This window comes from Dermacentor silvarum, chromosome 7, assembly GCF_013339745.2.
Source record: "Dermacentor silvarum isolate Dsil-2018 chromosome 7, BIME_Dsil_1.4, whole genome shotgun sequence".
NCBI classification, from domain to species: domain Eukaryota; kingdom Metazoa; phylum Arthropoda; class Arachnida; order Ixodida; family Ixodidae; genus Dermacentor; species Dermacentor silvarum.
The window spans coordinates 116,370,531-116,395,826 of record NC_051160.1 but is presented as its reverse complement, the minus strand read 5'-3'; the positions used below and the strand labels follow the sequence as shown (position 1 = coordinate 116,395,826).

General features: G+C 45.8%; 1 protein-coding gene across 2 annotated transcripts in view; it reads left to right on the top strand.

Annotated features, from left to right (window-relative positions):
* Positions 1–14,954: 14,954 nt before the first annotated feature.
* The window catches only part of LOC119459105 (epoxide hydrolase 4-like), a 29,411-nt gene continuing 19,069 nt past the window's right edge, over positions 14,955–25,296 (top strand). Inside the window, exons 1-3 of one of the 2 annotated variants that reach the window (XM_037720936.2) lie at positions 14,955–15,011; positions 18,287–18,523; positions 21,567–21,703. In XM_037720936.2, coding sequence (XP_037576864.2) covers positions 14,970–15,011; positions 18,287–18,523; positions 21,567–21,703 — 416 coding nt within the window. In that variant the 5' untranslated portion in view covers positions 14,955–14,969. Of the gene's footprint in view, positions 15,012–15,135; positions 15,324–18,286; positions 18,524–21,566; positions 21,704–25,296 lie in introns of those variants that run through there. The other variant, XM_049671144.1, reaches the window with a different exon arrangement.

Below are 25,296 nucleotides of genomic sequence, written 5' to 3'. Positions count from 1 at the left end.
ACCAACAGCTGCTGCTTTTATTGCGATAGCACTTATATGGAAACTCCAAGTGGATTTCTGCCGTTGGCGTCGCCGTGAGGTTTTGTATAAAGTGCAACGGCGACGAAATCGTCGCCGCGTGCTGCATGCTGTGGAGCGAACGCACGGCGGAGAGCAAACGCGACTTCTTCCGCTCCGCGAAAGGCCATGGGGGGACGGAAGGGAGGGAGGGGAGGCGACGTTTAGCTGCGGCACCAAATGTATATTTATATAAGCAATGTCGCAGTTTCGTCCGAAAGGCGAAGCATCAATTGCGATAGCAAATTAGTAGAGAATTATTCGGAGTAGGGATAGTAGTATTATCGGCTGTATAAACTTGGACACATTCGCTTTCTAACTGAATTGACAAGCGTGGTGACATCGTGCACAGGCAAACATGAATAGATCACACTGAATGACCTCAGACAACGACTGTCAAAACGCTGGCAGCAAGCGCAGCTGCTTCAGCGGGCGAAGGATCGTGCGGTCTATCGCTTCAACGGAAACTGAGCAGCGAATGCACAGCGCATACAAAGGTTAGAGCCGTGTGGAGATAAGAGACGGTGTGGGCGACCGCCACCACAGCCAGTGCAAGCGCATTTGTTGGCAGAGTAGAAGCTGCTCCCCCCCTCCTTCCCGCGCTGCCTTCCCGCTTTCTTGCTTTCGCGTTGACGATTGCTTTGCTAGTTCCCCTTGCGCCCGGTTGCAAGATAGGCATTTGGTGCCGTAGCACAGCGTCGCCCCGCCTCCCTCCCTCCCATACCCCCACGGCCTTTCGCGCGACGGTCGCGTTTGCTTTCCGCCGTGCGTTCGCTCTCCGTGATAGCGCGCGTCCTCCGCGCGCTTTCACTCGCGCCGTATTTTTTTATCGCCCTTGGAATCTATACGGAACCACACGGCGACGGCGACGCCGACGTCAGAAATTCGGTTGAAGTGCCCATATAATTGCTATCGCAATAAAACGTTGCGAGGCGAGAAGATGGCAAAGACTTCCGACGCTGCTCGACGAGCGTCCCGTTCTGATCTCGTGGAAAACCTCCGAGCCGCCCCCAGAGGCACTGGCAACAGTCACCAACGCTGCGCCCGTTCGGTGCGAACGCGGGCAAACCGCCGATGCCACCGACGATACTTGTGCGCGTTGCTGGTGCTGCCACACGTCCAAGTTTATATAGCTGATAAAACTACTATCCTTACTCCGTAAAGCTCTCCACTAATTTGCTATCACAATTGATGCTCGCCTTTCGGGTGAAACTGCGACAATTTTTACTTTATTGCAAGTCTCCATTCTATGGTGAAGGACCAGCAAGAAAATATTGCAATACGAAAAAACAACTTTCTGGCTTATGAGGAGAAAATAATTGCTCTAGGCTAATTGCCCTAACTAGGTTGATCTGAGAAGCAGCAATTGAAGTAGGAGGTAAGGCACCAAGGCAACCAGTAGGTAAGCTCTCCCAAGAAACAAAGGACCTAATAAAGAAACGACAAAACATGAAAATGGCCAACTGAAGAGATCAGATAGAATTCGCTGAACTGTCCAAACTGATCAACAAGACGAAAGTAAGGGATATTCAAAATTATAGCGTGGGAAAGATTGAGGAAGCCGTAAAATATGGACGCAGCATGAAATCAAATCAGTAAGAAGAAAGCTCGGCATAGGACAAGGCAAGATGTATGCACTGAAAGATAAGCATGGTAATATCATCAGCAATTTCGATGACATAGTAAAAGCAGCGGAAGAATTCTACACTGACCTGTACAGTGCCCAAGACAGCCAAGCTACTTTCATTCGAAATAGTGATGACCCGGATACAGAGGCTCCTTCTATAACTAGCGATGAAGTTAGAAGGGCCTTGAAAGACATGACCAGGGAAAAAGCTGCTTGAGAAGATGGAATAACAGTAGATTTATTCAAAGATGGAGGAGATATCATGCTTGAAAAGCTTGCAGCCCTTTATACGCAATGCCTAACAACTTCAAGTGTACCAGAGAACCGGAAGAACGCCAACATTATACTAATCCATAAGAAGGGAGACGTTAAAGAATTGAAGAATTATAGACCCATTAGCTTGATTTCAGTATTGTATAAAATATTCACCAACATAATTTCGAATGGAATCAGGGCAACACTTGACTTGAGCCAACCAAGAGAACAGGCTGGCTTCAGGAAGGGATATTCTACGATGGCATCATATCCATGTCACCAATCAGGTAATCGAGAAATCTGCGGTGTACAATCAACCTCTGTATGTGGCCTTCATAGATTATGAAAAGGCATTTCATTCGGTAGAGATACCAGCAGTCATAGAGGCATTGCGTAATCAAGGAGTACAGGAGGCATACGTGAATATCTTAGCAAACATCTACAAGGATTCCACAGCTACTTTGGTTCTCCACAAGAAAAGTAGAAAGTTACCTATCAAGAAAGGGGTGAGGCAAGGAGACACAATCTCTCCAATGCTATTAGACTGCATGCTTAGAAGAAGTATTCAAGCTCTTAGACTGGGAAGACTTAGGTGTGAGGATCAACGGTGAATATCTTAGCAACCTTCGGTTTGCAGGTGACATTGTCCTATTCAGCAACAATGCAGACGAATTACAGCAAATGATTGGGACATTAATCGAGAAAGTGTACGAATTGGGTTGAAGATGAATATGCAGAAGACAAAGATAATGTTCAATAGCCTGGCAAGGGAACAAGAATTCAGGATCGCCAGTCAGCCTCTAGAGTCTGCAAAGGAGTACGTTTATCTTGGTCAATTACTCACAGGGGACCCTGATCACGAGAAAGAAATTTACAGAAGAATAAAATTGGGTTGGAGTGCATACGGCAGGCATTGCCAAATCCTGACAGTGAGCTTACCACTGTCGTGGAAAAGAAAAGTGTACAATCATTGCATTCTACCGGTGCTAACACATGGGGCATAAATTTGGAGGTTAACAAAGAAGCTCGAGAACAAGTTAAGGACCGCGCAAAGAGCGATGGAACGAAATGAGCTGATTAAGTAAGCAGGTGTGCTGCGGCGTAAGTAGACCGACATGAAGAGACACTCGATGACCACGAGAAGGCGCGTGTGAAATGGTGGTGTTGATGAGAAGCGCTTCCCGTGGGCAGCGCGTGTGAAGGGACACACCTGTAGCACTGCACTGCCGACCCGGGCAGCATTGCAGGCGTAGCGTGCGTTGGAAAATGTGGCCCGACTATTACTAACTGATTGAACAAGCGTGGTGTGAGCGCGCACAAACAAGCATGAATAGATCACACTGAATGACTGCAGACAACGACTGTCAAAACGCTGGCAGCAAGCGCATATACGCCGCAGCGGGCGAAGGTACGTGCGGTCGATCGCTTCAACGGAAACTGAGCGGCGAATGCACGGCGCATAAAGGTCAGAGCCGTGTGGAGATAAGCGACGGTGCGAGCGAGCAACGAGCGCGGTTGTTGGCAGAGGATAAGTGCGCCCCCCCCCCCCCCCCCCCCCCCCCGCTCCCTCCGGCGCTGGCTTCCCGCGTCCTTGCTAAATCTTAGGACTAACGTTAAGAGACAGGAAGAGAGCGGTGTGGATCAGAGAACAAACGGGGATAGCCGATATTCTAGTTGACATTAAGCGGAAGAAATGGAGCTGGGCAGGCCATGTAATGCGTAGGATGGATAACCGGTAGACCTATAGGGTTACAGAATGGATACCAAGAGAAGGGAAGCGCAGTCGAGGTCGGCAGAAAACCAGATGGGATGATGAAGTTAAGAAATTTGCAGGCGCAAGTTGGAATACGCTAGCCCAACACAGGGGTATTTGCAGATCGCAGGGAGAGGCCTTCGTCCTGCAGTGGGCATAAAAATACAGGCTCATGATGAATTGTCCCGGAAGCAGCAATGTATTTGTTCATTTTAACGGCTGTGCCAAAGACGATCAGTATGCTTGCCTATTAGTTTAAGGAAAATTAACTACCAGGTGACGATTTAGACGAATGGCTATCGTAGTACATCTACCTGTGTCCAAATTCTGGAAGAAATAAACCAGCAGAACTTATTTACTCATCGCGCCCTAGTTAATCAATGAGCCAATTCACTCGTATTCGCTCGAACTGAGGACGAGCGGTATCTACTTCCACTTCTCGAGTAACGCTCTATGTACGACAATTATGAGTAGCTTAGTCTACTCTTTCAATGAGGGGGGGGGGGGGGTCCATAGATAGGTGGTATCCCTTCAGCAGGAGGACTGAGGCAACGTGTGCCTGGGCCCTATATCCAAGACGCTTGAACACACACGTTTATATTAGCAATATGTACAAGCGTTTTGTAAGAATTACAGAAAATAGGAAGTTAATGAACAAGTTCCAGCTTGCCGATCTCTCTAACCAAGCGTCCGTATACCCTCTTTCAGCTCCTACGTGTTCATTGTCCAGTCGCTTTCTCCGAAACCTGGTGTCAGGAGACGGATGACCTCATGTCGCGCTAATGCGGAGGCTGGTAGCACTGCTTTCTTCGAGGGCAGCTTGGTCCAAAACACACGCACATCCCTTTTCACGAACAGGAAAAGGGGGAAGCACCTTGACCCCATCTCCGGCACGCACGTGACAGTTTGAGTGGATGACAGGTGATGTGAAGGAATGTCCCCTCCTGGGGCCATTCCCAACTGCTGGCCAGGAGTCATCACGGTCGGGGATGGCGCGGACTGGGGTCGTCGGCTCGTTCGTCATTAACGCGTTCTCCGTGAGCGACTCATTTCTCAGGGTAAACGGCCGATCACACCACCACTCCCTGCCAGCAACGTTGGTTAATTTTCGGTGTGTGGAAGTGGCCGTAGTTTTTACTGTAGAAATCCACATTCCCTATATTCTTTTGTGCATAACTATGATTGTGCATTGATTATGATGTCCACTCACCGTCGAATAAAGCGATGTTGAATTGCCCGCTGGGTAAGATGTCAAGAAAAATTATATTGACCATTTAAGTTCTTTAGTGACCTGTGTCTATCACGTGTGTTGGCTACTCAAAATGCCATTCTTTATTCTCTTTCATACAAGTGAATAATTAAACAACTCAATGTTTCTATTTAATGCTTGGCTCCCTTAAATTCGCAGAACTACATTTCTAGCTCGTACCCATGCAAAATTTCTGATTGAAGTTGAAAAGCCTTGCGGAGCTGTTTAGTAAAGTTTATAGAAACTCAGCAGGCGTATTAAAAATTCTGGCGGTTTTTTTTTCATGTTTTAGGTAGAGAGAGAGAGAAACGTGGTGGGAAAGGCAGGGAGGTTAACCGGAAAAGATTCTGGTTTGCTACCCAGCATTGGGGAAGGGGAAGGGGAAATGAAAGGCGCAAATAATAGGGAAGAGAAAAAGCAGTCACGAAAAAATATTCAAGGAATTAAAAAAAAGAAAAGGAGGAGGTTGGAAACGTCTGTGAGAACTATCGTCTGTCAGATAGTCCACTCGATCGCAAAAACTTCAAGAGTGCCTTGACTGACTTGTTAAGTGACGACTGTATAGGCCGGCGTTCCACGACTGTCTGCTCCGAAAGCGGCCGGTCGTCAAGACGGGCCAGCGTGGTCGCGAATGACTGCCTATGTGCGCTGTATTGGGGACAGTGACAAAGTACGTGCTCGATTGTTTCCTCGTCGCCGCAGTGGTCACACGCAGCACTATCCTCCCATCCAATGCGGAAAGCAAACGACTTTGTAAATGCGACACCAAGCCACAATCGGCAAAGTACTGTTGTTTCGGGTCGGGATAGTCCAGGTGGAGGTCGAAGTCGAAGACAGGGGTCCAGTCGATGCAGACGTGTGTGTTGCAAACTAGGTGTGTTCCACAACGATTGTGTGGCATCGTTTGCAAGCACTCGAAGTTTCGCTGCTGCATCTGTTCTTGACAGCGGGATTGGTTCCTGTGCACCGTCTTCATGAGCAGATCGAGCAGCTTCATCAGCATATTTGTTGCCCATTACGCCACAGTGGCTAGGGAGCCACTGAAAGGTGACGTCGTGTCCTTGCTCGACGAGGCAATGAAGGAGCTCTCGGATTTCGAGGAATAGTTGTTCGTAGGGTCCACGGTGTAAGGCGGAAAGCAAGCAATGTAGCGCTGCCTTGGAGTCATTGAAAATCACGAGAAACTTCGAGTGCTTGCAAACGATGCCACACAATCGTTGTGGAACACACCTAGTTTGCAACACACACGTCTGCATCGACTGGACCCCTGTCTTCGACTTCGGCCTCCACCTGGACTATCCCGACCCGGTAGTAGCGTTTGTTAGACATGTACACATAACATAAAAAGTAACCGATTGGATTTACAATTATTCCAGTGAAAAACATAATATATCTGAGTGGCGTAATACTTCCTCACGAGAATAATTGAGGAATTACTGCCTAGTAATGGATTACTTTTGTTACTTTCCTCTGAAATGTAATAAAAATTGCACAAATGCAGCAAATAGAAAGATAGGGCCTGGCACTTTCACTGCGTCCTCTGCAGCCATTCAACGTTATCTTCCCTAACAGTTGCTTTTCAAAACATTCATCGGTCACCAACATTCCTTTTCATTTGAATGCATCAGCAGATACACTGAATACTCGTGTATGCGCGCTGGAGGGAAGGATGGTGCTGCGATTACTCAATGTGGCGACGCTGACGTCTGGATCCTGTAGGAAGTGCAGCACTTCATTGGTGATGGGGCTCGGAGAAAGGCGCTCCCGGTAGGGCCAACGAAATATGGAAAAAATACTCTGTTGGCAATTTACTGCATCAAAGTGCGAAGCGGCCGTTGCTGTCGAGCCTTAGCAGCGCTGGTTGTATTCGTCGGCCAACACGTGGTTAAGCAATAAGAGGACAAATAAATATTGGGCTCCCGGGTTTGCCTACCTGAATTTGCGTATCCGCGAGGCTGTTGCGTTGAACGACTGCGGCCCTTCTGCGGTAGCTGAAAGCCAATCCGAATGCTCGAAATTGCGAACTTAGCTGACTGAGCCACCGCGGCGGGTAAGCCCGGCCACGGCTGCCACATTTCACTGTGGGCGAAATGCCGAAATATCACGCGCCATTCCACGGCTGTGAAGCTTGGTTAACAGCGAAGCAGTTAAACACACGGCATAGATGGATGGATGGATGAAAAACTTTATTAGGGTCCTTTAGGGCGCGCGCCAGCGCGCAGCGGGCCGCTCCCACGTCGGGACAGAGAGGCCGAGCCTCTCCGCCGCGTCGCGGGCCCGTTGGACATCCCTCTCCGCCGCGTCGCGGGCCCGTTGGACAGCCCATAACTGTTCTTCGAGGTTGGGGCTGCGTAGAACCGCATCCAAACAAGAAGAAGTGTTGCTTTCACCGCAGCGTAACGCGGGACACCGCCAGAGCATGTGAGGTAAGCTCGCTAAGTCATTGCATAGTGCACATGCATTAGTTGTCTGAATTTCGGGTCCATTTTGTGAAGAAGTAGGAGGTTTGGATATGCCCCCGTCTGTAGAAGCCTTAGTGTTAAAGCCTGAGGTCTATTGAGTGTACAATTTGGGAGGGGGTAGATCCTCCTAGCCAAGTAAAACTGCTTAGTAATTTCGTTGTACGAGGAAGGAGAGTCCCGATTGTCAGTACCCTCAACGTCACTCTGCCTGGTACTCGTAGCTACGCTGTTGATAATCCCGCGCGCAGCGTTGTGTGCCGGCGCATTTAGGTTGGGCGGGGCACCCTCGATCTGGTTTCCAGCCCATGTGGGCTGGAAACCAGATCACTGTGTGTGGCTTGATCTGCTTGCTTTCTAGTATACATAGGCCCAGCTCGGATATGGTTCCTTTGGTAAATGTCCGAACGGCTGATCTCGAGTCACTGTAGATTGATGCCCTCTTGTCATCCAATAAGGCCATCACTATTACAGCCTGCTCTGCGATCTCAGAGCACGTCGTCCGAATCGAGATTGCGTTCGTTACTTGACTTTCATCGTCTACGCTAACCGCAGCGAAGGCCTGTCCGTCGACGTAGCGCGCTGCGTCTACGAAACTATTCTCCGAAGACCGTTCACGAGCCTTTTCCAGGAGGGCGTTCGCGCGCGCCCGACGTCTTCCCACGTTGTGTTCAGGATGGACGTTTCATGGGATCGGGACGACAGTGATGCGATCCCGCTGCTCTCGAGGGATGCTGCAGAACTTTGTTTTGACTACTGTGGGGGGAACGCCCAGCTCCTGTAGGATGTGTCTTCCAGCTTGTGTGGTAGATAGCCTGACGAACTGGAACTCTCCTGCGCTTCCGCCAATTCCTCTAGCGTGTTATGCATACCGAGTTCAATTAAGTCTTCCGTGTGTGTGTATATGGGGAGGCCGAGCGCTCTCTTGATTGCCTTCGTGATTAATGCGTTGAGCTTATCCCGCTCCGATCTTTGCCAGTTGTCGCATGGCCGCGACGTAAGTGAAATGGCACATTACGAACTCATGTACCAATCTCACGAGGTTGTCTTCTCCGAGGCCTTGCTGCCGGTTGGCCACTCTTCTATTAGTCTGATGGCATTGTCCGTCTTCTTAGTGAGTCATAGAGGTGACACAGAATTTCGATCAAAGGTATGAGCAAATTTTATTTCTTTTGAGCGGCGATGGCGGTCACCCTTAAGAAAAGCACGCGCACACAGACTTTTATTTTGACCGGCGATCTTTATCAGCAGCATACATTCGCGTGGAAGACTACCGCCACCTCGGGAAGCCGAAGGAAACTAGACATGCCCGATGGGACCGCCACGCCGGGAGAGCGGAAGGAAACTATCCACGCAAGCGCTTGGAATGACAACGACGACAAAGAGAGGGTGGTGCAAGCGTACGCATGGCGGATGCGGGTCGCATAGCAGCAAATTTTCGAGAAACCCTTCTTATCTACCTAAGAGTCTACCGATGTTGAAAATGGTGCCAATTAATGACTAATCTACTGAAAATGCATACGCAAGTGATGAGACGTATACGCTTTTGCATAGGCGATTTTACATCGATTTCGGCAGTTGAGTTTTTGCACACGCAGACGGACACGAAAAATGTATAGAATCCAAGCCATAGACAGCTTCGCTGTAAAGCGACCGCGTTCCGTGCATTGGGTGCATGGTAAAGAACCTCAGGTGGTCAAAATTAATCAGGAGTCCCTCATTACGACGTGCCTCATAGTCATGTTATGGTTTTTGCGCGTAGAGATTTGATCAAAAGCCGTTAACAGCAAAAATTATTTTAGAATGCCGACCTCACAAGTCATTGCAGCAGAGCGCGACGAGGATTCTGTTGCAGTTTTTAATGTTAACAGACCTCCACAAGCGAGTGTAGCCTGCATTGGTGTTCGTAGTGCTACAAGTGCTACTGTGTGGTCATAGTATGCGGTGATGCTGACCAGCTTTGATCGTGTGTCTGTGCTCCCTTTCTCTATCACTACGATTTCCTACCTCCTTACTTCTCCTTCCCCTCTCTCCCCAGTGTAGGATACCAAAACGGATTTCTCTCTCCTCATTAAACTCACTACCTTTCCCCTTTCTGCTTTCTATCTGGCACTGAAACCCCAGAACTTGTTTTTTTACGTATGTTGTACGATATAAAGTGAGAAAAATTCTCCTAGCGAAGCATTCGTTGTTCTCCCTGTGTTTTTTTTTCTTTTTTCATTTTGATGTCTCAAGAAGTTTTAAGGAGAACAGCTCGTGGTTTCTAAAAAATTTTTTTGCTGCTCTCAACGAGTCCGCATGCCCTTCCTTTGGTCGCGAGGACAAGGAGACTATTCAGTGCAGGTGAATATTTAGCTTTGCTGGAACGTCTGGTGATTCCTCCCCAACAGCACTGCCTTTCAGCAGCGTTGAAGAAACCTACTTCAAAGCGCAGCGCTAGACTCGGTAAACAAGCCGGCTCGCACAGCGAAGTGGAACAGGAGGCAAACTTTTAGCTTGTGAGCCATCCAGCGTGCGATGCCGCATCGACCTGTCCAGCCCCACGACAAAGTGCCCCGAAATGTCTCTGCTAAGAGGTACCACTCCCACTCTAATCCCACATCACATAAGAACTTTACAAGCAGCCCCGAAAACCTCTCCTCCTGAATATCTCCACTGGCATGTGTTTGCGCCTCGACGCTGAAGTGCTTAAAGCAAGAAATGACACTGTGTAGCTGAGTCTACAACACTGCAACAAATAATTTTCAACTTGCTTTTTTGTCTTACCGGTCACACGCAAGGACGACGTGGCAAGCCCGATCTTGTTCAGTCATGTATGAGCTCGCCTCGTGCCAGTCATTTTCAGTCCTTACGGTCGAACACCTCACCATTCCTTTGTGACGAAGGGACTGAGCAGGCCGGAAGCCTCCATGCTTCGGTGTCGCACCTTGTCCCACAAGTACAGGATACTCATACGCAATCCTGTATGTATATGTACATCCCATGTAGACATCACCTATGTACCTATGTACCTATGTGCATCACCTATACCTATGTGGACATCAAAACCATAGCATCGGGAGTATGCGAAGACGTTGTCTAAATGTTTCCTCAACACTCGCAACAATGAGAAAGCAATACCTGCAGCGGGTAATTCCAGTACTGCTACACTTATTTTACCGCATCGTCTCCAGTGCCGATTAGGCGGTGAAGTATTTTTACATGTCAGGTTTATCGCCGTATTTAAATTAATCCGAAAGGAGTAGCAACGAAGAAGTTCTAGGTAACGGCTCCGAAAAATCAATTTGTTGAAAGCTAACTAAGTGTCCATCTTAAGCATAGCGACAATGCTAGGGTAAACTGGAAGGGCAGACTTAGTTTACCACTGTTGATACACCGCTCAAAGCTCGCTTGGTGAAGAAGCCGCAGGAGAGCTCTGCAGGCCGAGAGAATTGTAGTCCACTTTACAACTGAGCCATTGACGTGTATTAAAGGACACCCGTCATTGTAGTGAAAACAACTGGTAGAGCACAACACACAGCGTGGGGACGTTGTGGGATAGGATCCAACCAGCAGCATAGTTTTACTGTACGTCTACTTCCATTTCCCTTTTTGAATGTTAACTACATACGCTTATCGCGAATTCATTCCTCGCATATAGATATTTACATAGTTCAATAAATATAGGTAAGTGTTAGTCGCCTCCTGTTCCTTGTCGGTGTCTTTTGCACGGTTTGTTCATATCATGAAGTATAAGTTTATTTTATTAGCCTTTATTTGCCTTTAGCATTATTTTGCTCGCTTCATAAGGTCGTTGCTAGGAACCAATTTCTGGGTTCTCCGTATTATGCTTGGTATTTCTGGATGCCTTAGTCATGCGCACCTGCCCCTGCACATAAAACGCAATGCAGTTCCCGCCACTTCGTTCGATCTACACGTGTCGTAAACAATAACGCTGACGAAACAGTGGCCTTCACGTGTGAAGCCTCCAAAACTTTTGCGACTCTTTTTTGGCCAGCTAAGATTTATGCTCCGCTGACGGCATAGAATTGTAGCACCTGGGATTAGCCATGACCCTCCGCTGACTGTTATTCTTGAAAAGCAAACTGTACAATGAACGCATTCTACCCGAATGGATGGGAACTCGGAGGATAAAGAAAGAGAAGCTTGAGAAACAGAGCTACAGATGGCGCCAGAAGCTACCAAACGGAAAAATACCGCCATCACATAAAATGCACGAATACATTGGTCTGGATCGCAGTGAGAACGGGCTGGTATTTTATTTACATTAGGAAGAAGAAATGAAGCCCTGTTGGCCATGTGAATAAACGTCATAAGCCGTGCCAAGAACGTGAACTGGGATAACAAAAGATAGGATATGAGCACTATTTCGGATTCCAAGCTCGCGTTTCTCTGTGCTGTTTACCATGCCCCCATTAAACAAATTAACAAGCCCATCGTCACACTCTTGATGCAACCTTGTAATTCGTTGAGCGGATAAACAGTGGTCAGTTAGAATGAACGCCAAAGGACGGAAAACAAAATCTAGGCAACAAAAGGATGGATGATGTGATGAGATAAGGGAATTTTTACTCAACTGCGAGGCGTTCTTTTTGAGAAATCCGGACCGGTTTCCTTTGTAGCTTCCTGCCACATTCGGGTGCATGACAATTTTTTCACTTTCATGATACTTTCTCCACCTTGCGGGATTCCGCAGAACAGATTCGCCATATCTGCAGTCGTATAAGTAGCCAAAAGCAATAAAAAACTGCAGAGAATCCAGGTGAAAATTTTGAAGCTGAATCTCCAAATGGCGTACTACTTGATAGGGAACATCTACGCCCTTTCTGGGGCTATGAAAGTCATTCGTTATCTGAGCCGGAGCCACTAATCTACTCGGGGCACTGCGCATTTTCAAAACAAGATCTTGACTGTTGACTCGCACAAGCTTGGCGTACCTGGCATCTGGCTATCTTGCGAACATTTCCATTAAATAAAGAAAAGGTCTGTTAACTCGTAGATAACTAATGAACATGAAAACGGTATGAAATGATACGTACACCTCCATGGAGGAAACCCACATCAATATTCATCAACTAAGAATGTTATCAAAAGCAGCATAATTAGTGGTAAACACTCGTACGTTGCCAATACCTTAGTACTAGCGCCATCTGCTGAGTATGCGTTAACTTACACGCACGCGCAGGGTAACGCAGATGTTCCCGCTTGCCATCGTGCGTGCCTAGTTCGCGCGCTTTTGAAGAAAAGGTCTTTGCTAACTTCACACGGGTTTGGTGTATCTGGGATCTGGCTATCTTGTAACCCCTCCCAGAAACGATAAAAAAAGTCAGCAAAGTGTCGTCGCTAAAGAAGACAATGTCGACGTTTTTGCGCGGGACATACGATACGAATAAGACACGAAATGAGATAATACTGAACAGCAAAGAAAGTCATAAAGAGAAAGAATATAGAGATATACTGAACATTTTCTCATCAAACGATTTGAACCACCATGTACAGCCGCCCTCAGAATATTTCGGAACACGGAAAATGAGAATAAGTTAAATTTTCACTTCACCAAAGCGTGAGAAATGTATGTCAGGAATGTGATGATAGTGCGAAGAAGTATCAACTCTACCTTTCAGTTGAAGGACCTGTGCTTAGGCTGTGATGAAATTTAGATTTTACTCGCATCTCGTGTTCAGAAAACTTTTGAGGGAGGGGGTACGTTGACGTTGTCTTTTTAGCGCGGACACTTGGTTGACGTTTTTTTTTTTGTTCTGTATTTCCTTGATCTGTATTTCTGAAAGCGCATTCCGTTTACTGCGACGGACATCCGCTCACATAAAAATGACTGGGGGAGTGAGCCAGTAACAGCTACAGCTGTATAGATTGCCATGAACACAATCACTACTGGGTACTTTTATTACGTGAAATAGAGGTTGCGACATTTTTGTGGCGTTTGCTGAAAGGTTTACTGAAAGCAAGTTAGGAATTTTAACGTCGCAAAGCAACACACGGTCTATAAGAGACGTGGTGATGGTCGCCTTGTCATTGATTTTGATGGACGCGGAGCCGTCCGGCGAAATCAATGACAAGGCGATCATTATGGTGGATCCATACGACGTACGGCTCCGCGAAAGTCTGTTGCGCGGACGGTTACTCCCCCACCCGCCCGGCAGCAAAACACATCCACACGATGGACGGGGCGAGCTGACGACCACGCCGGAAAAATAAACATGGCGGCACCGCCCGAAGCTGCTGCCGTCCGCCTCGAGCCTATCAAGTCATCGTCGTTCCCTGTGTGGCCCGTAATTTTCAAACTGACGCTTGTGTCCAGAAGCTTCGACCGCTAAGTAAGTATTCGTGACGATTGGGCACCGTTTCTGAGAGCCATGCTCAAGTTCTAGGCGTGTAGGCTTAGAGTGGCTGTATTGGCTGAACATGGCCTCGAAGACGTTGCCCGGCCCAGGCAGGTCTCAGAGGCTGTAAGTTGCCCTTGTTGCTTCACTTATAGAGCATCGTAGGCTAAATCCACAGCATTATATACTGCCAGAATCTGGATGCGAAAATTAGCTCGGCATTTTCCGTAAGTGGGGGTCGCGAGCGACGCGCGGACTGCTTGAATCCGTGACGCGTAGTCACGTGATGCACCGTCCGTCGCGGAAAAGACGGATTTAGGTCGTCGTGTGGATCCACCATAACGCGCAGCTGTCTGTAAGTGTTCGAGCGTTATTGCACTCTTTCCCATGGGAATGCGGTAGTGGTGGCTACGAACTGAATGCGGGGCTGTGGTGCTGAGCAGCCGAGCACCACAGGAGATGAGTCAAATGTGCACTATTTGGTAAACTTTGATGGCAATATCACGCGTGCTCCCCCCTGCCCCCCTCTCTACCCAAAAAACGCTTCTCACGAGGAGCATACTTCTTTACACACCTCCTTAAATAAAATCTGAGCGGCACCAAATTAAATGGTGCCAGCAAAGAAAAGTAGGCCGAGATTACTTGTTTGCTTTCTGTGAAATCGCTACAGTAGTTATTGTTCTGCGCTACCTCACGGAAGTGATGAGTGAAGGGTTTCGGCATCATGACATTATGACTCCGGGCTTTACAGGAGAAGCATCCACTAGCTTGAGCCTTGTCACTGCCGCTAGCTTAGACGGCTTGTCATGCAAGAAAAACTGCACCCCTACCTCCTTAATGAGAAATTGAGTAGTCCAATAGAAAGAGCGAGGCGACGACCACAAGGCTAAATATAAAAAAAAACTACATTAAGATGAATATTTTTTTGCATTTATATTTTCTTACTTTCACAAACTTAATTGCAGAAGCCTATTGACATCACTTTTCCCGTTATCCAAGAAGAGATAGTTTGGTGTTAACCTTATATATTGTGTCGAAGGGGATGCTTGCGGGGGAATTGTTAGAAACTACGCGTTTGCGTCCTTTGGTAAAATAAAGAAAAGCAGCTGCGGGGCCTGCAGGCTGGTAGTGAGCTCCGAACAAATCGCTGAGAACAATGCGCAGCTTTTTGCGCCCGATGGTTGGTGTCAAATGCACCTGGCTGTTTACGGGCTTCCAGCTTTTCTCTATGACGTGGGTTTGCTCCATAGCCATTGAAGCAGAAATACAAGTAGGTATTGTTCTGTTCACCTTTTTTTTTTCTCTTATGCGTCTCTTTACGTTCACAAGGAACGACATCTATTATTTTAATGGAATATGCTGTCATTAACCATATGCGAATCCAAAGCATATCGACTCAAATTATTCAAACAGTGTCGTTTATAGCTAGCAATAGTGTTCATGGTGTGCGCGGGTATCTGCAGTAGCTTATGGCTAGCGAAAGCTTAAGGCGAAAACATTTAACCTACTTAAAGCAGTGACAAGCCCAACGTTCCACTTGAAAGTTCTTTGAGGACTTCAGAGACTGTCGACGAGTATTACGGTAAGGAAAACAAAATCAATACCGTCGCAATAGTTGTGGAGCGGTACTGACGTCGACCACATCATTATGTAAAATTCTGAAGATGTGCGTTGTTCTCATGTAGGTATCACGTCTTATGTCAACAATTTTCTGCAGTATAAAGAAAGGTTACTCATCATGTACTGTGCTAACGACGGTTTTTGTACCATCACAGTCTGAGAAGTCGGAACGCTCATGTGTGTCGCACCTAATCTCATGAGAACACATTGTGACTTTGAAAGTCTCCCGACCACAAGTACTCGTCAAAAGGTCTCATTTTAAATTGTCGTCGATTAAAAATTATAAAGTTCGCGCAGTTTCAGACGGTATAAAATGCTCGAAACAGTGCCGCCTCTAAATGCGACTAAAGTGAGTCATACCGAGATTGCTAGCAATTGGATCGCGATGCCGACATAATAGCGTATAATTTTGTGAATAGACATCACACCTTCATGCTTTCGCTTTCACGACAGTTCAATGCTAACATCGCTCAAGCATTCCGTACAGATGGCTAACCAGCTAAGCTGAAACGTGCAGCCCCGGTGTTTAGCAGTGGGTTAATCTCGACGTTGTATTGAAGCGTTTCTCAATTATTGGTTACATGTTTGTGTTTCTAGTGGAACGAAAGCGCCAATGGCGGGCGGATGCAGCTAACCACGACGCCGAGCTAACTCGAGATATCGAACTCATGCGACAACGACGAGCCGAAGAGGCGGCGTTGCGGGCAGCGCAGCGTCAACGTGGCAATGGCGGGAACACGTACGCCGGCGCCAACGCCCGCTTTCGGCGGGAGTTTCTCGAGCGGCACTTTGGCTTCGGCTGCGACGAAACGTCCACGTTGAAATCGCGAAGTGGAACGCAAGCGCCAATGGCGGGCGGATGCTGCTAACCACGACGCCGAGCTAACTCGAGATATCGAACGCATGCGACAACGGTGAGCCGAGGAGGCGGCGTTGCGGGCAGAGCAAGTACGACGCAGAGAACGATGTCATTAACGGCGCTGCCAATTGCGCACCCGCTTGGGTGCGACGTAGAGAACGACGCAACTGACGGCGCAGCCAATGGAGACGTTTATCGAAACAAGTGGCGAACGGTTTTTCGTGTCACCTAACCATACGAAGCCTTCGCTGTAATATTATAGCTCCCCAATCTCGCAACTTCCTGTGGTGAAAGTCTTATACGTGAGGGATGAGAGGGACAAAAGTTGCTGTCCATACATGGATAGAGCGCGATTACAAAAGGTAAACATAACAGAGAAGCAACGAGACTATACTTATATACTCGGCAGATCCTACCACACTGTGTGTATCGATGTAGTGCCAAGTATTCTGGAAGTAGTCGACTACCCGGCATCATTTGGAGTTGTAGAAAGCAGTTGCAAGAAGGACCAAGGGGCTTTGTGTAAGTGGAGCAACTGCGTTTGTGACGCGAATGTCTGCAATACGACATGAGCTAGAACGACGGCGACGACGAGTTTGATCGGCGATGGCATGTCGACTGACTTTGTGTACTGCTGCGAGGAAACGTTACAACCTGTCCCATTAGGGCCTGGGCCAATCAGAATGTAGTATGACAGCATAATGATTGCTTACCTGCTCTTGTGCGCACGTGCCCTCGATCGTGCTACACAACGAGATGCACGCGCCCATCGTCTCATACAACCAGTCCGTATATGATTGTGGGCTGATGGTTCCGAACAGTGCAGACGCACCGTAGAACGTCGAACACAAACATTTATTTCGGCGTTTCTGACGAGGTCCGGCCTTCATTAAGAGCGAGATTGCGAGCCCACAGAGTTCAATTTATTCATTTTCTCTCTACGGTTGGGGCATTTAAGTGCAACTTGTCACAAAAAACATACATTCCTTGCTCGAATCAACATTTTTATCTCCTTTTTTCAGCATTCACATTAATATATGGTATATTATACATATGTACCATATTTGTCAAGTTGGATGTATATTAACTACACCATATATTAGAGATTATTCTTCTACTCTAGCATGTTGATGTTTTTTACTTCGCTTTTATAAAATATTTCAATTATTTCATTATGTTTATTTTTTATTCACGTATATATTTTGTATAAAAACAGCCTCCCCACAACCACTAAATTCCTGAGCCCATCCCATTTGCACACAGAATGCAATGAAATGCAGTTCGCGTGACTAAGAGGCGAATGGTGGTCACGGTATTGGTCGGATCTAACCAAGCGGGTGTGTACGACCTTCTTCGTGGTCGCACAAAAGTTGCAGTCAGTTCCAAGAAAGAAAAAGGCAAACGTCCCTCTGGCAACTGCAACCACATCCATGTCCAATACTAAGGTGTGCCCCCCTCCCCTGAATTCCACTAGCTGTGCCCTGCCATTATATATTTATCTCGGCCCTCTTATTTTTTTATGTGGGCGAATGCACGCGTGTTGTTGTTAATATGCGCCGAACTTCTGTTGTTTTGGAGAATGAATAAGGGGACACACCCTGGTTGGCTATGTATACTGCCGTTGGCCTTTCTGTAAAGATATGTAGGAAACTAGCGCTTGTATGTTTCTTTGTGACAAGTGGCACTTAAATTTCCCACCCGTAGAGAGAAAATGCATAAATTAAACTCTGTGGGCTTGCAAGCGCACTCTGAATGAAGGCCGGACCCGTCTGAAACGTCGAAATTAACGTTTTGTGTTCGCCGTACTACGTGCGCCTGCACTTATATAGAATATATATATATATATATATATATATATATATATATATATATATATATATACATACTTTAGACTTGTGATTTGCATAGCACGTCCTGACCTAAAGCGTAGAGGGAGCTGTATGACGATAAGGTTGTAGTTTGTCTGATCTCTTTATGCGCGCATTACGCCCTCAGCTAAGTATATCGCAGTGTTATCTTGTAATTCATGTCCTTGACATCTGACAATGATCCATGTTCACTTTCAGTCTTCCACTTATTCAAACGAACCAGCTTTGCACCCTTCAACCAAAATGGTGCTGCCTGCAGTTCTTGCCAAAATAATGATCCTGGCTATCGGGACCAGCATGTGGATCTGGATGGAGGCGTACGTCAAAGTTCAAGTGGCGCTTCACGGCCAAGCAATTCTTGAACCCCACAGACGAAGCGAACCACCAGAGTTCAAGGACAGTAAACTTGGAATGCACGCATATGCAAAAGTGAACGTGAGTGATAATTACTTCGTCTTTTGACGGTGCGTCATCAATGTGATGCAAAGTGTAGGATTTCCATCGCTCGAACAGAAGCATGCTTTGCTGTTGGCGGCTTGCTCATGAGAATACTACAGTTGCGTGGCTGTTGGCGCTCGTTGAAGAAATTGAAGTGTTGACTTCAGCAGAAGTACCCAGAGGTTTTAAAAAAAACATTCTGGTAAATATGTGCTTACTCGCTATTTAGTTCACATTGGCGATACGTGCTACCGACTCCGAAAGTTTGTGGTCTCCTGTATATTGAAAACCATATTTTGGTTGTTTGTTGGCATTTTTTGGCATTATGCACGTTTGATCCGCCCAAAGAAGATTAGCAACACTCTGAATCTCATTTAATTCGTCTACATAGATCCCAGAACGGCTTCTTTATGAATCTATCTGTTTGTGTAACTTTAAAAACATAATAGATACGAGTTTTAAACTAAACGAAAGTAAGAATTCTCGCGAATACTGCAGCAGCACTCTGTTTTACGTTGACTGCATAACAAGAATGACAGGCTGTTCCTCTAATGTGTTGTTCTTCAGTACCTAGCTCTGTGACTTCTCTGAAATTCTATTGCTACTAAACTCGTCGGTTGCCAATGGGTTTCTTTTTGTATTAGTTCGCGGTGGTGCATGAGTACTACATCAACTTACTTATTTGTAAGGGAATCCTCTAATTACTTCACGGTGGTGCATGAGTACTACATCAACTTATTTGTAAGTGAATCCTCTAATTACTTCGCGGTGGTGCATGAGTACTACATCAACTTACTTATTTGTAAGTGAATCCTCTAATTACTTCGCGGTGGTGCATGAGTACTACATCAACTTATTTGTAAGTGAATCCTCTAATTACTTCGCGGTGGTGCATGAGTACTACATGAACTTACTTATTTGTAAGTGAATCCTCTAATTACTCAGCGGTGGTGCATGAGTACTACATCAACTTACTTATTTGTAAGTGAATCCTCTAATTACTTCGCGGTGGTGCATGAGTACTACATCAACTTACTTATTTGTAAGTGAATCCTCTAATTACTTCGCGGTGGTGCATGAGTACTACATCGACGTACTTATTTGTAAGTGAATCCTCTAATTACTTCGCGGTGGTGCATGAGTACTACATCAACCTGCTTATTTGTAAGTGAATCCTCTAATTACTTCGCGGTGGTGCATGAGTACTACATCAACTTACTTATTTGTAAGTGAATCCTCTAATTACTTCGCGGTGGTGCATGAGTACTACATCAACTTACTTATTTGTAAGTGAATCCTCTAATTACTTCGCGGTGGTGCATGAGTACTGCATCAACTTACTTATTTGTAAGTGAATCCTCTAATTACTTCGCGGTGGTGCATGAGTACTACATCAACTTACCTATTTGTACGTGAATCTCATATTCTTTTTTGGGAGATTTCTGTCAGGCCAGAGCCGGACACACTGGATAAAATTGTTATTAAAGTATGCAAGGAGAAATAATCTTGCCACGGTGTTTCAAGCGTCTGTTAGAAATCATCTTCACCTTGTAAGCCGGGACGGAAAACTCGTTCTGATGGTTAGGACCAGGAAGAAATTCTAAGGGCTAAGCATTCTTTCCGAGAGAATATTTTAGTTTATTTCTCACTCTTTACTACGTCAAAGTAACACCGTCTACCCTGTGGTTTTCTAATTACAAGTCTTCTCCCTGGCCCACGTAGTGTACCTAAAATAATGAGCTATATTTTATTAATGAACGGCGTCAATCGAGGCACCGAGAAACTTTATGCTGTCGAGCTGGGTTCAGTGATAGCACTTTACAGCTTTGGCGGCTCCTATTGCAACTTCTATTTTACTGAAATAAATTGTTTGAGCATGACTTGTTGAGCATGCATAAAAGCGGGCTTGCTTGTATGACTATTGTTTGGTGTTGCTAACAGACATGATACCTTTAAATTACTGACATTCTCGAATAATTTGCCTGCAAGCTTTTGCCATTCTCGAGCGTAACCTGTGATTATTTGATATTTGTGCGAGATGCCGCTTCGGATGGAACTCGCTGACCTGGACGTCATTACCGATTGACTCGCACCGTCTAACGTTGCGCCTCTTTCATTCATTTAGTCCCCCTCTTGCGAACAATATTAGCAGCGGCAAATCTTCTGAACCGCTAAAACAACCGTGAACTTCCGCGCTCACAAATTTCTCTTGCGTCATAAATGACCCTGCTCCCCTCCCCCCCTGCCCCCTTCCGGCCCCCAAAATCCCCCAACAATGTGTTCACACGCATTTTACTTTGTTGCAAACAGTGCTTTGACGATGGATACAATACACAATGAGTCAATCGCGCCTAAAGTTCAAAGTAAAATTTTGCAGTTATTCCTTACTCAATTGTTTTAGTATGCTTCTGTCTACGCTAATGTAGCTATTACAATGATCGTCCCGTTCTTGCTGCGATGCGGCGCCAAATGAACGAAAAGTAAGCCAAGCTTTACGTACGAACTACATACGGTTTCCGAAAGGGACGCTCATCAGGACGGGCGCCGTGCCGTCTCAGCAGAGACTAATTATTCAAGGAGCTAGTGTAAAGGTATGGTTTAAGCCGGGACATGCGCACAACGTCACGAGGCGGCAGGGTAGGTTTGAAGCACTGTAGAGGGGCAAGACGTCATGGTTTACGCCGATTATAGTTACCTTAAAACGTTCTGAGGACCCGTGTAAAGCGGGAAAATCTTTTCATAAGGACCTACATGACGACATGGAGGCTCGAGAAGATCGTAGCCGTTCTTTTCGCATGAGTGCGAGTCATAGAGTCACGCATGGGCGATCTCATCACGGACATACTGTGGGCTATGTATGATTTACGACAGCAGGTAGCAGTCGTGTCGAATGGTAAAGCTGGGTGGCGGTAGATAATAAATAAAATGGCGAGAACTGGATGGTGTCGTGACGGGATGAACTGAACGTGGAGCTTACGCTAATATTATACGTTATTACGGAGAATAAACACTTCTTTTACAAAAATTTGTTTTTGCCTAGGGTATCAACATGCATTATGTTCACAAGGGATGTGACTCACGCAACGCGAACCGCCCGATAGCGCTTCTGCTGCACGGATTCTTGGACTTCTGGTTCATATGGAACCGACAGATACCTACTCTCGGTGAACATTTTTGGTAAGTGCGCGATAAGTGTTTTACGAGGAAGGAAGTAACAGAATATACAGTATTCTTTTTTATTACTGCAAACACTTAAAAAAACGACGAACTATACTCGAATTGTGTCAGCACAGAGGAATTATCTCTCCAGCTGCGCAACATTCAATCGGAAACAAACGAAAGCAATCCATTTACTAATTATTCTAATCGTAATAACTGAACTTCATAGCTACCAGCTTTACAGCCCATGCTTATATTAAGAAGTAGAAAGGGATCACCATACAACCCTAGTGCCGTAGTCTTAATTTTCAAAACAGCCATGTAGATGAAAATAATTGGCGTCAAATTATTCACTCAATTAACTAATTACGTACCTGGCACCGTGAACCACGGTTTTCTGTTGAACACCTGTGTGACTTAAAAGCACGGCGTAAAATTAAGCTACCGTTGCCATTCCATCTTCCCACTGTCTTATTCCGATTGACGCTGTGTGCAACTCACGATTATAGGCATAGTGCATTCAGCAAGCAGGGAGGAGACGGACCGCTATATCGTGCCGTATAGCCATTTTTCATTTTACCCCACCCTACTACATCACAAAGAGTTGCACTTCGAACAGTGATTCACAGTGTTGCCTGGCTAATTAGGTAAATTTAACGAATAATTTGTCGCCAAGTATTTCAGTTTCAATGGCCGTATTGAGATGTAGAAACATAGAAGTAGACTTTTATGACAATGCCCTTCAACTTTCCAATATGAAATGTCTGCCATAAAGTTTATAACAAAGAAATTAATTAATATAATCAGTTACGTTGTTGAATTTATTGCTTTCATCTTTTTTTCTAAATGATGTCTGCCTGAGCCGATAAATTTTCTGCAGTGATGTGATATGGGTACCTTTTGCGGGCTTTTTGTAAAAAAAGTGTTAGAAGTAAGGAAAAAGCACTTTATACAAAGACAAGGCCATGTACAGATACAACTTGGTTGTCAATATGGCAAAGTGTAAGATGTGTGTGATACACAGCACACCATCATCATTTATTTCACGGTGAAGTTCTTGAAGCGATCGAAAGCGTAAACATAAACATATGTGTATGTCAGGTGTGCTCAGATGAGAGACGCGTACGCACAAGCATGCAGTTATGTCTAGAAGCAAATGCCGTATCGATCGGAAATTGGAGGAAGTTTGCGTGTGTAATTAACGTAATGAGAGATAGAGAAAGTATTTCATTGTACAGAAAAAGTATTGATGGCCCGAGTCCATCGTAGGGAAATGTACTAGTGTGCCTAGCGAAATGTTATTTCAGTTATGGTAATTGGTTCCCAGGGTACACTTCCAGGATTTATAGAAACACTGCGACGACATTACCCAATGCGTCGGATAGAAATATGTCATGAATTCTAAGGAATACTAAGACGAAGCATGAGTAACTGCAGCGAAAGAGAGCTGCATTTACTGCAGCTCTCCTTCGCTGATTTAAACGCTGATTCATTGCAGATTTGGTGCAGTCGACAGGATCGAGTGTACTGCACCGGAGCAAATGTACCTATTACGGACCAATGTAAATCAACGCTATAGAAGACCGTGTGAACTGTGGCAGAGTTTCCAGCGTCACAACCTGCGCTTACAGTAAAAAGTCGGACTGAATGAGAGGGCACTGATGCTTTTTCACTAACCCACGGACGCGAACATTGTTGACTGATGGCCCAACGGCCCAAGTGGGGTCACTGGAAATGAAGTCGGCGTGAGTGAAACAAAGAATGACGCTGTTGTCACTCACTTTTGTGAAGAGTATTGTGATGGCTTCGCAGCAATGTCGGTTTTTCACCCAAGCAGCCAGCTATCTCCGCCCAAAAGATGGACAGTCAGGGAGTGAGTGAATTTCTCAGTAATCTAATGGAGCGTCAGAGAAAGAAGAGGGAACGCGAAAAACAGTTTCTTCAGATGGTGGCGCAATTGGGATTCCAGCATTTCGTGAGTTCACCGTCATAGCGATATATATATATATATATATATATATATATATATAGCTTAGCTCAATTTCTAAGAATATTCATATGACTGAAACAGCTGGCGAAAGTACTTCGATGAGATCACGAACATGCGCTTGTACCTACGAATCGTGCTAATAACCTGGCGTGATCTTCACCTCCAAAAGAACAAGGAACGGCCGTGTGCAGAATACATAGGGAATTCGCTAACATCATCTTTTGCAACTGGTCTACAGAGTTGGGACAAAGCTGTAGCTTTCAGATATGTCTCCTGACACGTACTTGTTGACTATTTCTTTGAGAAGTCGAGATAGTTATATGAGGCTGACTCCACCCTGTCGGAGACTTCTGTAAAATTGGTAATCACACTACGATTGCATGAAGACATGCAATGTTGTGCTTAACTTCGAATGCCGCAAAAAAAGAAGGCTTAATGCAGGCATTGAAGGAAGTCTGCAGTCGGTTGAAACAGCCTGCGACAACGCCCGATGATGCCCATAAGACTTCGTCAGTTGGCGACATCTATAACAACAAAAGGAATAAACGGACGAAAACTACCCTCTATATGTTTCCTTGTCGCCGTCACAAGAAATAATATTGCGTAGAGATAATTCTAAGCTTCTTTAAAAGTGCATCAAAGCGGCATGAGTGCTTAGATGTTAATGGAGGTTCAATCACTGCGGGTATTAAGAGTCAAGTCCCAGGCTTGAAAATTAAAGACTGTCCCATAACCGTTTACGGCTACGGCGGCAGAAAACAGGTTTATAAGGAGCGGGTAGATATTTGCATCTCTTATAAAGGAAAGAAAAATTTCCAGAAAAGCACTTGTTCTTGCTAGAGTGAAGTACTATTTGCTTTCATCCCGCCCAGTGATGCAACACCTCCTGTCTGAATATTTATTGTGATGACCAAGTGAAACACACTCAAAGACCGCCTGGAGCCTTAATTTTTGCTCCTTGCCCAAGAAACGCACCACAATCCCAATACAGACGCTGATGTTATATAACTGTATCCAGATGTCATCTGCATCATCTGTCAGAGACTGCCCTAGAGCTATACGCCAAAGTTCTTAGTGCCATTTCATCTTCGCAGCACAACTGTGGGAAAACAGAAGGCACACAATCTTCTGCGCGAAAAGAATATCTCGTTGAAGGGAGAGTTGCAGAAGATGCTTAATCCTGGCGTCGTCCGCCCGTCAACGTTTCATTTTGCTTGTCACTAGTAATCGAGATCCCAAGGTAAACCGAAAAAGAGTGTGTTTTTAAAGCCCAAGGTTCTCTTTCGCAGTAGAGTATTGCACGGTGACAATAAAAACACCAAACAGGAGTCTGTACAGCCGATATCCAACACAATAAACCCAATAATCTCTAAATTATTCCTTGGACTGGCGGTCTCTGTCAGGGAACTTATCATGAACTTTGCTAAGTTAACAGAGTTTTTGCCACAGCCAAACAAGAAGGACATTCATTTCCTTTTGGTCAGAAGAACGCGAAACGTCCTACTAGGAGCTCGTATGTCTCATATCTGACGTAGTGCTTCCATTACCAGACCTTTGCCTGCCGTTTGAAGTGAAGACAGATGCCTTACTTAGTACAGGGGCAGTCCTGTACCCAAAGAGA